Source organism: Podarcis pityusensis (assembly GCF_964106645.2).
Source record: "Podarcis pityusensis genome assembly, chromosome: 1".
In the NCBI taxonomy this organism is placed as follows: domain Eukaryota; kingdom Metazoa; phylum Chordata; class Lepidosauria; order Squamata; family Lacertidae; genus Podarcis; species Podarcis pityusensis.
In genome coordinates this window covers 41,287,602-41,302,225 of record NC_138028.1, presented here as the reverse complement: position 1 = coordinate 41,302,225, position 14,624 = coordinate 41,287,602, and the positions used below count along the sequence as shown (strand labels likewise).

Genomic DNA, 14,624 nt, shown 5'->3' with positions numbered 1-14,624 from the left:
GGTTGCCCTCCTCTACACATGTTCCAGCTTGTCAACATCCTTCTTAAACTGTGGTGCCCAGAATTGGACACAGTATTCCAAGTGTGGTCTGACTAAGGCAGAATAGAGTGGTACTATTACTTCCCTTGATCTGGACACTATACTTCTGTTGATGCAGCCTAGAATACCATTAGCTTTTTTTGCTGCTGCATCACACTATTGACTCATGTTAAGCTTGCGGTCCACCAAGACCCCTAGATGCTTTTCACATGTACTGCTAGTAGGCCAGGTGTCCCCCATCCTATAATTTTTGCATCTGGTTCTTCCTGCCTAAGTGCAGAACCTTACACTGACCCTTTTGAAATTAATTTTGTTAGCTTGCACCCAGTTCTCCAATCTGTTAAGGTCATTTTGAATTCTGATTCCATCTTCTGTGGCATTAGCTACCCCTCCCAGTTTGGTGTTACCTGCAAATTTAATGAGCAGCCCCTCAATTCCTTCTACCAAGTCATTTATAAAGACATTAAACAACAATGGGCCTAGGACAGAACCTTTTTTCCAGGATGATGAGGAACCATTAATGAGTACTCTTTGGCTTCAGTCAGTCAACCAGCTACAAATCCACCTAACAGTTACCTCGTTCAGCCCACAGTTTACCAGCTTCCTTGTGAGAATATCATGGGGGAATTTTGTCAAAAGCCTCACTCAAATCAAAATACACTATGTCTACAGCATTTTCCTAATCTACCAAGTTTGTAATTCCATCCAAAAATAAAAATCAGATTGGTCTGGCATGACTTATTTTTGAGAAACCCATGCTGGGTCTTAATAATCACAGCATCCTTTTCTAGATGCTTGCAGACCGGCTGTTAAATTATCTGTTTCAGTAGTGCCTACCAGGTCATATTTGCCACCCTGTATTAAAAGCTCCAGTTCATCTTGTTTGTTTCCCATACACTGTATTTGTGTAAAGAGAACTGAATTAGGGAGCAGAACCCAAATAACGGGTTGGATCTAGAATCAGGAAGCAATTCAATTGCAAGATTCACAATGGATGAGTGGGTGGATCTCTGGTTGCGCTGGGATGTTCCTAGAGAAGCCAGGCTATGGCACCTTCAATCTCTCATCCATGGATCAGATGGAGATACACCAGGGTATCTCTGGCATCCTGTCTCAGCCAGGCTAAGATGAAGGATCTTAAAGTGGTGTAAGCCATGAGAAAGCGATGCTCCAGTGGCATGGGGGGTAGTGGGACTAAAGAGAGAGAACGGTTCATCTTGGTCACGTGACTATGTGACCTGGCAACCCAGAGTAAGTTAAGCAGGCAAAAAGGGTGGTGCAACTGAAACACTATTTTAAAGGCTTGCTTTCCCTCGACCAGGTTTAGGCTCGCCTAGCTAGCAGTAGTCCCATTGCTGAATAGAGTTTGGATCTAGAGTAAATTTACACTGGCTTTACTTTTATACTTGCTTTACATCAGTTGCTTGTGTATAGGACTGAACCCTTGGTCATGCTTAGATTAGCAGGATCATCACCATCATGTCCAGTATTTTTATAGCTTCCCTGGAAAATACTGAAGCAATGTGCTTTAATAAAAGACTTTCTACTTCTTTCCTTCCAGGTTTATTAGAATTGGTCCATGTGCATGGGAAAAGATCAATTTCTCAGGTTATAACTTGCTATAAATCTGTATTTTCCAGAGGGTACATTTTCAGATTTATGATTTAATATTTTTTTTGTAATCTAATACAGAAGAACAGTACCAATCTCTGGATATATCGCAAGAATTATGACTGAAATAACCTTTTTTAAAGCTATATAGCTTGCACTATAAGCTAAAAGAATAAGTAATCCTTACAAATATGAAAGTAATATGTGAAGAATCTATGTTGTGCATGACTCACGGGCTGCATTAGGCTCTACATTAAAGGGTGAAAAATTAAATCCAGAATTTTTTTACATTTATGCAGTAGAAGCAAATATTTCCTTTTATATGTAGTGATATTTCCAAATAGCTGGGAAAAGAAGTACCCTTCCACAAGCAAAAACCCGCATGGAAGGGGTGTTTCCCCAAATCCAGATAATTTGTTCTCGTTGCACAGGGTGAATTTAAGCTTCTGACTTGTTGCCATTTGGACAACCATTTCCCAGAAACTAATAGTGTGAATCCGATGTGGCTAGGAACATGAATTTCCAAACACATTCTGGCACAACTAGTCATGAACCAGTCCAACTTTTATAAGTTGAATGAGAGATTTAATGATAGGAATAAAAACTAACATAAATCAAATATAACCTACTTGCTCTTAAGGAAGCAAAGTACAGTGGCACCTCGGGTTAAGTACTTAATTCGTTCCGGAGGTCCGTACTTAACCTCAAACTGTTCTTAACCTGAAGAACCACTTTAGCTAATGGGGCCTCCTGCTGCCGCCGTGCCGCCAGAGCACAATTTCTGTTCTCATCCTGAAGCAAAGTTCTTAACCTGAAGCACTATTTCTGGGTTAGCAGAGTCTGTAACCTGAAGTGTATGTAACCTGAAGCGTATGTAACCCAAGATACCACTGTATCTTTTAAATGTACCTGCTTTCTTCAGGAATATGAAGAGCCATCATCTGCAAAGGTTCCAGGCACTGGACCACCCACCCATGGCGGTCACTGACTTTCTCAGCTTCTACTTTCAGGAAACTGTTTGGCATTCTGCTCCACACAACAGGTGTGATAGTTTGAACATCCAGCCGAGGAGGGCACTGGGGAATAGGGTTTCTCTCTTCACTTTTAAAGATTGCTGCTGATAAAGGCATAGTGTTCTAAAAAAACAAACAAACAAAACCCCCATAAATGGATATATTTTTTTAAAAAACAGAACCTTGAGTTAATTTAACAACACCTCATGGTATACATATTGAAAGATAGGTAAGTTTACCTAGGAGGCTTTGGTGAAAAGGCTTGTTGAAAGTCCAAGTCAACTGCTTGTTGACACTCTCAAAGAACCTTAACAGAATTATGAGAAGGACCTTGCCTTGCAGAAGCCATGCTGGCTCTGCTTCAGCAAGACTTGTTCTTCCATATGCTTGGTTAGTTTATAATAATTTCCACCAGTTTTCTGGGGAAAGATGTTAAGCTAACTGGCCTGTAATTTCCAGTGTCCGCCCCCTCCTGGATCCCTTTTTAAAAATAAAAAATATTTTTTTTAAAAAAAATAATGGTGTTACATTGGGCTACTTCCCAATCTTCAGGTATGGTAGCTGATCTTAGGGACAAGTTACATATTTTTTTAGAAGATCAGCAATGTCATGTTTGAGTTCTTTGAGAACTCTCGGGTGGATGTCATCTGGAACCGGCAATTTGTCCATTGTCTATTATCTTCCAATGTCAGTCAGACAGAATGATGATTAGCAGCTATACTTGAAATGCAAAAACAAGACAGAAATGTGACAGTCTTCCCTTCCCTGTTGTCCCTAGTATCTGAACTTGTAAGTAGACATGCAGTTCTCTTTAGGTATGATATCTAATATATGCCCATATATTTCTATTTTATTTTTTACATTTTTGAGGAAACAACGCTTTTTTATACTTCAGGAATCATTTCACTAATAGTTCCAGGGAATGAGAGAGAGAAAAGTGAAATTCTACTAATCGTGTTGATTAAATCATACAGTTGGCATTACAGAATTTACTTTAAAGTCCATAATATCCGTTGATAATAATTTTATTAAAAATACCTTTAATTTACCCAGTTCAAACTGTACAAGGTTTGTGCTCGTAGGCTGTAAAAAAGCTGCTGGAAATAATTTTGTGTTTGGTTCAACCTGAAAAATATATTTATTGCAATTAAAATGCAGCATGAGCCTATTATCAACTTGCAACAATGATACTGTTGTGCTACATTTGCTAAAGTTGCAATTCTTAGTACACACTTACCTAGAAGTAAGTCCCTTTAATTCAATGGGACTTAATTCAGAGAAAGCATATCAAGAGTCATGCTGTGAAAAAAGGCAGCACAACTAGACAAGCAAACCAATGCTCTTATAAAGGGATGAAATTACTGAATAGAACAAACCGGAACAGGAATAAATGTTTCGTTTTGGGGGTTACATTGCTCATGTTAAACTGAAGAGCTTGCCTCAAAGCAAAACGTAGGAAAATGAACTTGCTCACACATACACATGCACAGAGAGATAAGAGTAAACACCCTATATTTCTAAGGCGTAAACCAGGGGTAGTCAACGTTTTTATACCTACCGCCCACTAATGCCTCTTTCTTGATGGTAAAATTTCCTTACCTCCCACCAGTGCTCGATGGAAGGAGCACTTGTGCCATAGAACCACCCACCTAGAATCCTGAAACGCCCACTAGTGGGCGGTAGGGACCAGGTTGACAACCCCTGGCATAAGCAAACCTAGATTCATTTATATAATTGCACACATCTGCCTGCAAAATTGGGTACCCACCCAACACAGAGACATAGGTTTCTTCCTACTGGGGAAATAGGAGGTTCAGAGAAGTGGTTTCAGTTGAGAAAACAGCACAGAGACAAGAGTTAAACCACCTTCCCATCTACTAAGATACTGAAATCCCTCCTTCTATACCTTCATTCCCCATTTAAAAAAAACTGTGGTGGATCCAATAGCAGATCTATAATCTCATCTAACTTTGTCCTACGAGCCCTGATTGCAACGTCCTGCTCTACTGCAATGTACGGCACAGGGAACAGGGGTACTAAGGAAGCATGTGGTGAATGCTTCAGTATACAGTACACTGAAAACTTCAGAATATTTTATGATGCATTGCATGTTATAGAACATTGACAAGCAGCTTAAAATTCCTTTTAAATTTTGTATACTGTACATACCACACACTGCAGCAACTTTAAAAAAAATATTTCTATTTCTCCTGCTTGCAAATATCTCAAAGCAGCTACTAGCAGCAATGAAATCAAGCAAAACAAATTTAGCAGATAAAAATAATTAACAATGAACTAGTGAGTAAAATGCTTCAAAATAGTGAACCATTTGAAAGGTGGACCAAATATTTTTAAAAATAACAACAATAATAAAATGCCATTAAAACACCAAAGAGAATCACCTAGTGCCTAAAAAACAGTAATAATGGCACGTAGTGAACAGGCTACAGCAGGAGTGCCACAATTTGTGCACTTATGCTGAAAAGGCCTAGCATCTGATAGCTTTTGCCTAACCTCAGAAAGCAACCAGAATAGGGCCTCCGACAAATATATCAAGCAATAGGGAGGAAGAGGGCATTCCTAGTCAAGCTACTAAAGGTTTTTTAAAAGACCAAAGAACAACAGCCTCAATTAAACCGAGAAACAAGCTGGTAGCTAATGAAATTATTTTAATACTGGCACAATATGCTCAACAACCAATGCTTTTTTCCTGGGTTTACTCAAGGGAACGTTGTACTGCCACCTTTTCCGCCCAAATGTTAAAAGTGTGGCACTTACTATAACAACTACACGGTGAGTACAGGCACCATTTTTTTCTATAAAAAAGCACTGCTCATGACACTCGACCACAGTTAGCAGCTTGAACAATGTACTGTATTTTAATCAGGGCAAGGCTCCAGATGGCATGTGTTTGCTGCATTCCTGCTAGCACCTTGTCCATGTCATCAAGCCATATCAACTGAAACTGATCCTACAGAACAGCACTGTACACCTCAGATGGATTTGGACTCTAAGCAGCGTCATCTCAACAGAGATGAGTGATTTTATCTTCAAAACGTCTTGTAAAAAGAGTCACAGTGGGGCCCTAAGGGGTTGTGAGGAAGACAGTTCTTCACGGCCCACACTGCCATGCAATAGGCAAAATTATGTACTCTAATATGTGTTTCATCTCTGCACAATCAAAACTACTGGAAGATCAGGTTTCTAAATGACTCACGGTGGATCCATAAAGTATGTTGCATCTTGTATAGCCATTTTGAGACAAGTGGAATTTTCTGGAAAATAAACTGATACCTGGTAGAAAGCTCCCACTTCTTTTCCATTAGCCAACTGAACAAGGCGTCCAGTTTCTACATCAACTGAGTCTGATGTTCACCTTCCAAGTCATGCAGGGTCATGACAGAGATTAGTACACTTGTCCCTGTTCTCCATTCTCACAGGTGACATCAAGACACAAAGAGAATGTCTGGATACGGCTGCACTAGGTCTAGGAGTAATGTGGCATCAGAAGGAATGGGAGTTCACTAATGGTAATAAAATATTTCTAAATGATGATTTTTTCTATTTTAAAAAGTCATCCATCTACTCTCTTATATTGTGCTCAAGAATTGAATTAAATGATTTCATATTCATTTCTCTTTCCAATTGGAACCTCTTTATTTCAGCATACAAGATAAATGTAGAGTTAATGTACAAATCTTTTGTCTCCATAAAGATCATACAATAACCTTTGTCTTCCCTAACTGGTTTCATGCCATGTTTATTCTATATCCATCACACACTGCACTAAATAAAGAATTGTTAATTGCATACCCAGCTTTCCTATGACACTCCTGATTGGAGCAGAAAAAGGTGTCACTGGGAGAATCATCATAATTTCACTTGAAGATGACAGCCTTTGTCTCATACACGGATAGAAGGAATTTCAGCAAAAATAGCTTGGATTTTAAGTACAGGCTTGATATAAGCTGACGTCTATTGTGACTAGCATGGTGATGAATTTTTATTCTTAGGCATGCATCTATGCAGATTTGGTATACTATACTATAAGACCCAGACAGAAATCATGAGTGATGATTTAGTGAGGCAATTTCATTTGTAATCTCATAATGCCATGGCTGCAGCCACTTTTCCAAGTGAGTCCTGAGATGGGGGGGGGGGGGGCACAACAATACTACATGGTGTGGAATATGCCCAGGCCTATTGCATAACATATCTTAGTATCACTTGTTCTTTCATTATGCATGTATTTATAGACTATTTATATGTGCAACTGCCTTTCAGGGGTGGGTGTATGTATGTATGTATGTATGTGTGTGTGTGTGTGTGTGAGGTAGACACCTCCCAGTGACAGTGGCACTGCAAATGGAATGGTAAAGTAAAGGACCCCTGGACGGTTAAGTCCAGTCAAAGGCAACTATGGGGTTGTGGCGCTCATCTCGCTTTCAAGCCGAGGGAGCCGGCGTTTTTTCACAGACAGCTTTCCGAGTCATGTGGTCAGCATGACTGAACCACTTCTGGTGCAACTGGATACTGTGATGGAAACCAGAGCACACGGAAATGCTGTTTACCTTCCCACCGCAGCGGTACCTATTTATCTACTTGCACTGGCATACTTTTGAACTGCTAGGTTGGCAGGAGCTGGGACAGAGCAATGGAAGCTCACCCTGTTGCAGGGATTCGAACCGCTGACCTTCTCATCAGCAAGCCCAAGGGGCTCAGTGGTTTAGACCGCAGCGCCACCCGCATCCCTAGTGGGATGACATAGCTGCAGCAAGATTGGGATTGCTTCTGGAACATCATTATCAACCCGGAGCTCTCTCAACCTTATTACTACCTCCCTGATCCCCATCCTAATAAACAGAGTACTACCACTGGGAAGACACCACTGCCTCCGGCCCCTTCATAAACCACCACTAGGTCTTTGCCAAGTAAGAACATAGTAATAGTCCTGATGGATCAGGCCAGTGGCCTAGCTAGTCTAGCATCCTGTTCTAGCAGTGGTCTACCAAATGCTTATTGGAAGCCCAAAAGCAGGATCTGAGTGCAACTGTGTTCTCCCCTCCTGTGGTTTTCCAGTATCTGGTATTCAGAAGCATCACTGCCTCTGAAAATGGAGTTACAACATAGCCACCAGGTCTAGTAGCCTACCTATGCTTGCACAAAATTGTGTACAGTATAAGAATATTTGGTTCAGGGCCCATAGTATATTTTCAGAACCTACGTACTCATACAGTAACACAAACACCAAACAGCCGTCACACATTATCAGCAGTATTTCAATAAAACATGTTTCATTTTTTACAGTCACTTTGAAATAAAGAGGATGATGATGACAATGATTTTGGTAAAATATATTGATACCTGGTAGAAAGTTCCCAGTTCTTTTCCATTGGCTGTGAATGACAACATTCCAGTAGCCAACTCAACAAGGCATCCAATTTCTAAATCAACGTTACCACGACCAGATCTTTGTGAATTAACAGGTGTTTCTCCTCCCCAGACCAGGTAGCAATTGCTACGTTTTACACTGAAAAAAACAAAACAATCCATCAGGACAAGTAGTGGTTAAGCAGAGTAAAGATGCAGATTTTGTTGATGTTTTTTTTAATTTGAAGCTTTAGCTTGCTCCATCCTATGGGTTGCACTATAACAGAAAAATATGCAACAAAGGAACTAACTAAATGAAAAATGGATTAAAAATCCATTTCCTTGTGGTCACCAAATTCCAGCCAGCCCAGCCCAGCCCGGTTAAGTATTTGAAGAGTCTCCAGCTGAAGTGAGTTCTATAGGTGCAGAAAGCCACATTTGCCAAAGTACACGGCATAATAAGAAAGGTGTTTATGGTAAACCTACATGATCACAGTAAGACATAAAGTACTCCTAATCCAAGCCATTTAGGGCTTTAGAGTTTAAAACCAGCATTTTGAAGTGTGGCGGTAATAATTGTGAGCCATTGTTAACACTGAAGTGCTGGTGTAAGATACCTGCGGTAATCAAATCCACCAATCTGAGATAACATCACTGTTGGTGCAACAGAAATACAGGAACACCATCCCCAAAGCTGTAAAACTGGAGCCCCTTCATGGGAGAAAGCAACGGGGGGAGGGGGAGGGAAGGGAAAGTGGATATGCAAAGAGAAAACACAATTTTCACCTTGTAACCTGTAGCTTGAGCCTAAGCAAGCAGAGAGGCAGCAAAACCCAGGTCAGATGGGAAGAACAGGGACAGCATATTGATATCACTGAACTCCATTTCTATAAGTGGTCTAACCCAGCTCTATCAGACCCATAAGGGACACCCTGTATCTTTGGTCTCATTCACACTTTTGCTTGTTTTTCGATTTCTAGGCGTGAGTCCAAGTGGGGTTTTCTCTCCCCCGTCCCCTGTCTCACCACTTTCCCTGGGAAAACCTGCAGTTTACAGCTGAATCAGAATAAACGTCAGTTAGGTTTTCTGTGGGCTGACATTTGCTCCAACTCAGCAGTAAACCAGAGGTGGATTTAGAGAAGCATGTCCAGTTTGCCTGCCCTGGGCACTGAGCCAAGAGGAAGCCACAGGAAGTGCTGCAACCATGACAAACAACAGAATGTGAGAAGCACTGTACAGAGCGCCACTGAAAGGTTGAAGCCCAAAGTCTTTTACTGAGTAAACATCAGGTTTCCCGGGGAAAGCAGTGGGGCAAAAGAAAACCCTCTCAGACCTGCACATAGAAATCATGGGACAAATGCAAGAAATTGCAGTGTGGCGGAGCCCTTGGATAAATGGTGGCTTATAGCCAAACATAAGGACGCATGTTAAGTGCAAGCTTTGCATTTAAAACTAACTTTAAGTCAGTAGTCACTTGCAAGGGTCACCTGAAAGGTTCATTTAAATCTTACTTTTCTAATTAGAAGTACAATGAAACCTGGAAAAAAAATCTTTTCCCCACCTGTCACTCAGCTGTTTGGATATTACTTATTGAAAAGTTAACAACATATTTTTTTAAATATAAGTCTAACATTTGAACTCTACTTTTTTACTTGTGAAGTCTGCATCAAAATTATCATCACAGTTAAAGCCAGAGGACACATAATTTCAAGGAATTGTAGCTGGGGAAGTAACACAGAGTCCTATAAATGTTACTGTTAACTGTATCTCATATTAGTAAATGATGGCTTTAAGTACTTGCACAAAGCATTCTCAGGTTCAAATGTTATGAATAAAATCAAACCAATTTCATTTTGGGGTTATAAAAATTAAAAGTCCTTTCCAACTATTGATAAAATTAGTTGAGACATAGGTTAATCAACAGGTAATTTCTAAGAGTCACACCTTTCATGAACTCTTCCTCTTTCATCTCCCAAAGTAACTGTTACTGTGCAGTTCTTATTTAAGTCAAAATGTTCACTGTAAAAGTGGTAATCAGGTGTTACCCAGCCAATCCAGACAACAGATGGGTCTTGGCCCGCAAAGATCCGCACTGAGTAGTAGTACTGAAAAAAACAATAGCAAGCGAAAATATTTAAATAAATATATATTTAAATAGAAACAAGCACAAAAACCTTCTAACAGAAAACTGCATCGCGTGTACTAAACAGAAATAATTAATAGAATCAGTATGCATGGTTTGAACAAAACCGGTTGTGCTTTATTTTTCCTGCATAAATGTTCAAAGCATTCCACACTGACACATGGTTCAATTTTTACTGAGCTTCTCTGGGCCTAACTACTATTTACTGACGCAGGTGGTGCTGTGGTCTAAACCACTGAGCCCCTTGGGCTTGCCGATTGCAAGGTCAGAGGTTCGAATCCCTGTGGTGGGGTGAGCTCCCGTTGCTCTGTCCTGGCTGCTGCCAACCTACCAGTTTGAAAGCACACCAGTGCAAGTAGATAAATAGGTACTGCTGCGGCGGGAAGGTAGATGGCATTTCTGTGAACTCTGATTTCTCTCACGGTGTCCCGTTGCACCAGAAGCAGTTGGTTTAGTCATGCTGGCCACATGACCCAGAAAGCTGTCTGTGGACAAACACCAGCTCCCTCGGCCTGAAAGCGAGATGAGTGCGACAACCCCATAGTTGCCTTTGACTGGACTTAACCATCCAGGGGTCCTTTACTTTTACCTATTGAATTCGAATTGAAATTGTATTCCACCCTTCAACCCAAAGATCCAGAAAATCCAGCAGCGATTCAGTCCTCAGAAGCAGCCAGTACATGTTGGGAAGGACTGGGACTTGGAGGATCAATGGGGGCTTACTGGGTGAGCAGAGGTTTGGGAATGGCAGAGGGATCAGACTCCATGATATCCCAATGACCATCAACCTGGATTGGCTCACACTGACTGAAATTCTTTCCCAATTTTAGGAGAAACAGTGTGACTTAATCTGAACCAATTCATCTGAACCTGGGGAACTAGCCCATTTCTAAAAACAGAAACAACAACAACCATGGTTATATACTTACCGTTGTGGCATGAACAGGTATCTCCTGGTTCTGTTTTCTGAAAATAAAGTATAATTACCAGTCACTTAAATACATAAAACAGGAACTGAGATAGCTCAGTCAGTAGAGTATGGGACTAAATCTCAGGGTCGTGGTTTTTGCCTATTTTGGGCAAAAGATTCCTGCATTGCACGAGGTTGGACTAGATGACATTCGTTGTACCTTCCAACTCTACAATTCTGTGATTCTATGAGAGAATAACACTGAAAAAATGATGAAGGGAAGCTTTGATGGATTGGTTGCTATCTGGAAAATATGAACTTTGGCACTTTTTTCATAGTATGAAATCTGTGCTAGATAGAACCATGAAGGGAAAATTATGCATGAATTCTATCTGTCAGTTAAAAGAGGACATAGGATCAGAAAGTCCTTCTGCGCCTCAACTGCTTCAAATAAAAATAGGGATATGCTAAAGAGAAGCACTTGCAGCAGCATATAAATTTAAAAAGGCAGTGTGACTACAATATTTTGAATCAGAATACATCCCAGTAGATTGCATTTCAGATGAAGTCTGTCATGCTCAATACCCCTGAATAATCAAAGCCATTTAACTACAGGATAGATAAATTTCTTGTTTATAGACTAAGGATTAGGGTACTATAAAATCCAAAGCCACAAAATTGTACAGAGTAAGTAGAAATCATTTTTAAATCCATGCACTAAAAAAAGAAAAGAAAGCAGTTTTAAAAGAAAGTTAAGCCTAGAGGAAAATCAAACTTATATCTAACCTTTTTTGGAAACTATCAATCAGTTCCAAACCAGTACTGTAGTTAAAAGATGAGTGGAATTCAACTGGCATGCTCAAGCGGCAATATATCATGTCTGCATTACTATTCTGTGTTCCAAATGTCTTATGGGTAACTTTTAAGCGAGGAGGACTATCAATGTTCCCATCAATTCTTGTTACCTGCAGTCAAAGGCCATTAACAATTTTCTTTTGAGTCAAAAAAGAAGCAGTTACACACACACACACACAGAGAGAGAGAGAGAGAGAGAGAGAGAGAGAATGACAGAGTAGCTTTTTAAGATGCACAGAATACTCCTTCACATGTCCTACCTCAAAAAAAGTTTTGTGCAAACCAAAGTTCTCAACCATTAACACAACAAGGCTGCAGTCTTATACACACTTACCCAAACTCAATGGGACTTCTGAATACACATGTATTGTCTGTTTAAACATGTTCAAATTTGATGATAAAAAGGGACCTTTGAAATATATCTGTATACAGAATGTTAAGTAATCACTGGTGTCTCATCAAACCATCTGCTTAAAAAAAAGACTAATTGAATGGGATAGTGAAACAGAGTAACAACAATATCACTTCTATCTTGCACACAGTTAGTGTTAAATACATCTTAATAGCACGTTGTAATTGTGTCTGGGAATAAATTATTGAAATACAACCATTTTAGTTTATCTAAAAGGAGAAGTAATGCAGATAAAAGGAAGTGAAAGTGAAGGGATTAACGTGAAAGCCTATGGGAACTGTCAATGATATATATTCACAATAAGGCGATGTAGAAATAGCTTCCCTCACTGTGAAAAGTGAAGTTACAGGGAACCAGGCAGAGGGCCTTCTCGGCAGTGGCACCTGCCCTGTGGAATGCCCTCGCATCAGATGTTAAGGAGATAAAGAATTACACAACTTTTAGAAGACATCTGAAAGCAGCCCTGTATCTGGAAGTTTTTAATGTTTGACATTTTACTATGTTTTTAATATATTCTGTAAGATGTCAGAATGGCTGGGGAAATCCAGCCAGATGGGCGGGATATAAATAATAAAATTATTATTATTACTTCTGCAATGTAATTCTTAGTGACCAAAAGTATAAGGGAACATGCCATGTCTCTTCTGACTAGGCAGCATTACCTCAATATGAGGGTGGTCTTTTGGTACATTGACAAATGTTGGTAAACGTTTGCTGAACCACATAGCAACATCTCTGTTCATGTTGACAGCAAAAGGTTCAAAGCCTTCTTGTAGACCACACATTGTATAATACTTAAAGGTGCTGGCATCTCTCCCAAAATTCATCCGTCCAATCTGAGACAGACCCAATGAGCAAATGGGGACAAAGCCTGAATCAAACATGAAACATGAATATGGAGTCAGAGAAATATATACATAGAAAACCCCAGAGTTGATTATTCTAACCATACTCTCAGCGCAATCCCTTTTGGTTAAAGGGATGAATTTATTTATTCCTGATTAAATTTGTACCCAGTTCATTAGAAATAGTGGCGAAGAATTCAGGGCAGCCACAAACACACACACACACATCCCCCAGAAATAAAAGAATAATAAAACATCACATAAGTAGGGCACAGAAGACCTTCTGAAACAATTAGTCACCTGATTGACTTCTCTAATAATCAGTTACCAAATGTCAGATTGACATTTATTGTATAAAGAGCTGAAAGGATAAACAACTTATCCTGAACCACAGGAAAGCTTTCTTATAAACCTTTTATGAGGCTAATAACATTACTCTGCATGAAGGCTTCCATGAGAAGCACAGGGATATGTTAAGGGGACCAGATCTTGTTAGGGCTGCAGCAGTTGGCAGTACAAAACAACAAGAAACTAAAAGGCGCTTAGTGGAAATTTCATCCAAATAGTGGGAACAGAGAATGAACAAATAGTGCCTTTTCTGCTTAAAAGAAAAGAAAAAGAAACCAAACAAAACAACTTAATGACTACTCTGAAAGCAGACTGTTCTGGAGGAAGGAACGAAAGGAAGGCAGCAGTTAAATGCCAGTGATTAAACAAATCTACTTCCAACAGAAAGAGCCAAGCCTATTCCTAATACTCTTATTAGGAAGTATTTGGCTTTGCCAGGCATTACACATGTTCCTTTCTTCATAAAAAGCTGACAGCACAACTGATACGGCATCCCCGGCAGTCATTAATGAAAAAATGTTAGTAAGAAAGAATGACAAATAGCGCTAGCTACACGTGGTAACATACGCTAGTGGCATGATCTTGGCATTTGCCATCAATAACTTGTAACTGTGAATCCTAATGGTCTCTAATAGATTACAAAATTATCCGTATGGATCGCTGCCGTGCAACACTGCCGTTTTTTGTTTAATAAAAGCCCATTTAAGAATAGAGAAACCCTACTGGTTATCATCAGGATATACAGTGGTGCCTCGCAAGACGAAATTAATTCGTTCCGCGAGTTTTGTCGTCTTGCGATTTTTTTCGTCTTGCAAAGCACGGTGTCGGGAAAGTTTTGGAAAAGCTTCAAAAATCACCAAAGTCTTTAAAAACCTCAAAAAAGGCTACCACACCACGTTCTATGAGTTGCTCCTCGAAGTCAAGTTGCAACTGTATTAACGGTGTTAAGAAAAAGGAAACAAACTTGCAAGACGTAGGGAAAATCGTCTTGCGAAGCAGCTCAAAAAACAAAAAACCCTTTCGTCTAGCGAGTTTTTTGTCTTGCGAGGCATTCGTCTTGCGAGGTACCACTGTATAT

General features: G+C 39.9%; 1 protein-coding gene across 1 annotated transcript in view; it reads right to left on the bottom strand.

The window, feature by feature from the left end:
* RYR3 (ryanodine receptor 3) overlaps positions 1-14,624 on the bottom strand; it is a 263,782-nt gene that overhangs the window by 124,236 nt on the left and 124,922 nt on the right. Inside the window, exons 28-34 of the mRNA XM_080996165.1 lie at positions 13,016-13,224; positions 11,873-12,051; positions 11,106-11,142; positions 9,978-10,138; positions 8,028-8,193; positions 3,702-3,788; positions 2,560-2,786 (exon numbers count right to left, since the gene is read on the bottom strand). Of these exons, the coding sequence (XP_080852291.1) occupies positions 2,560-2,786; positions 3,702-3,788; positions 8,028-8,193; positions 9,978-10,138; positions 11,106-11,142; positions 11,873-12,051; positions 13,016-13,224 (1,066 nt within the window). The remainder of the gene's footprint in view (positions 1-2,559; positions 2,787-3,701; positions 3,789-8,027; positions 8,194-9,977; positions 10,139-11,105; positions 11,143-11,872; positions 12,052-13,015; positions 13,225-14,624) is intronic.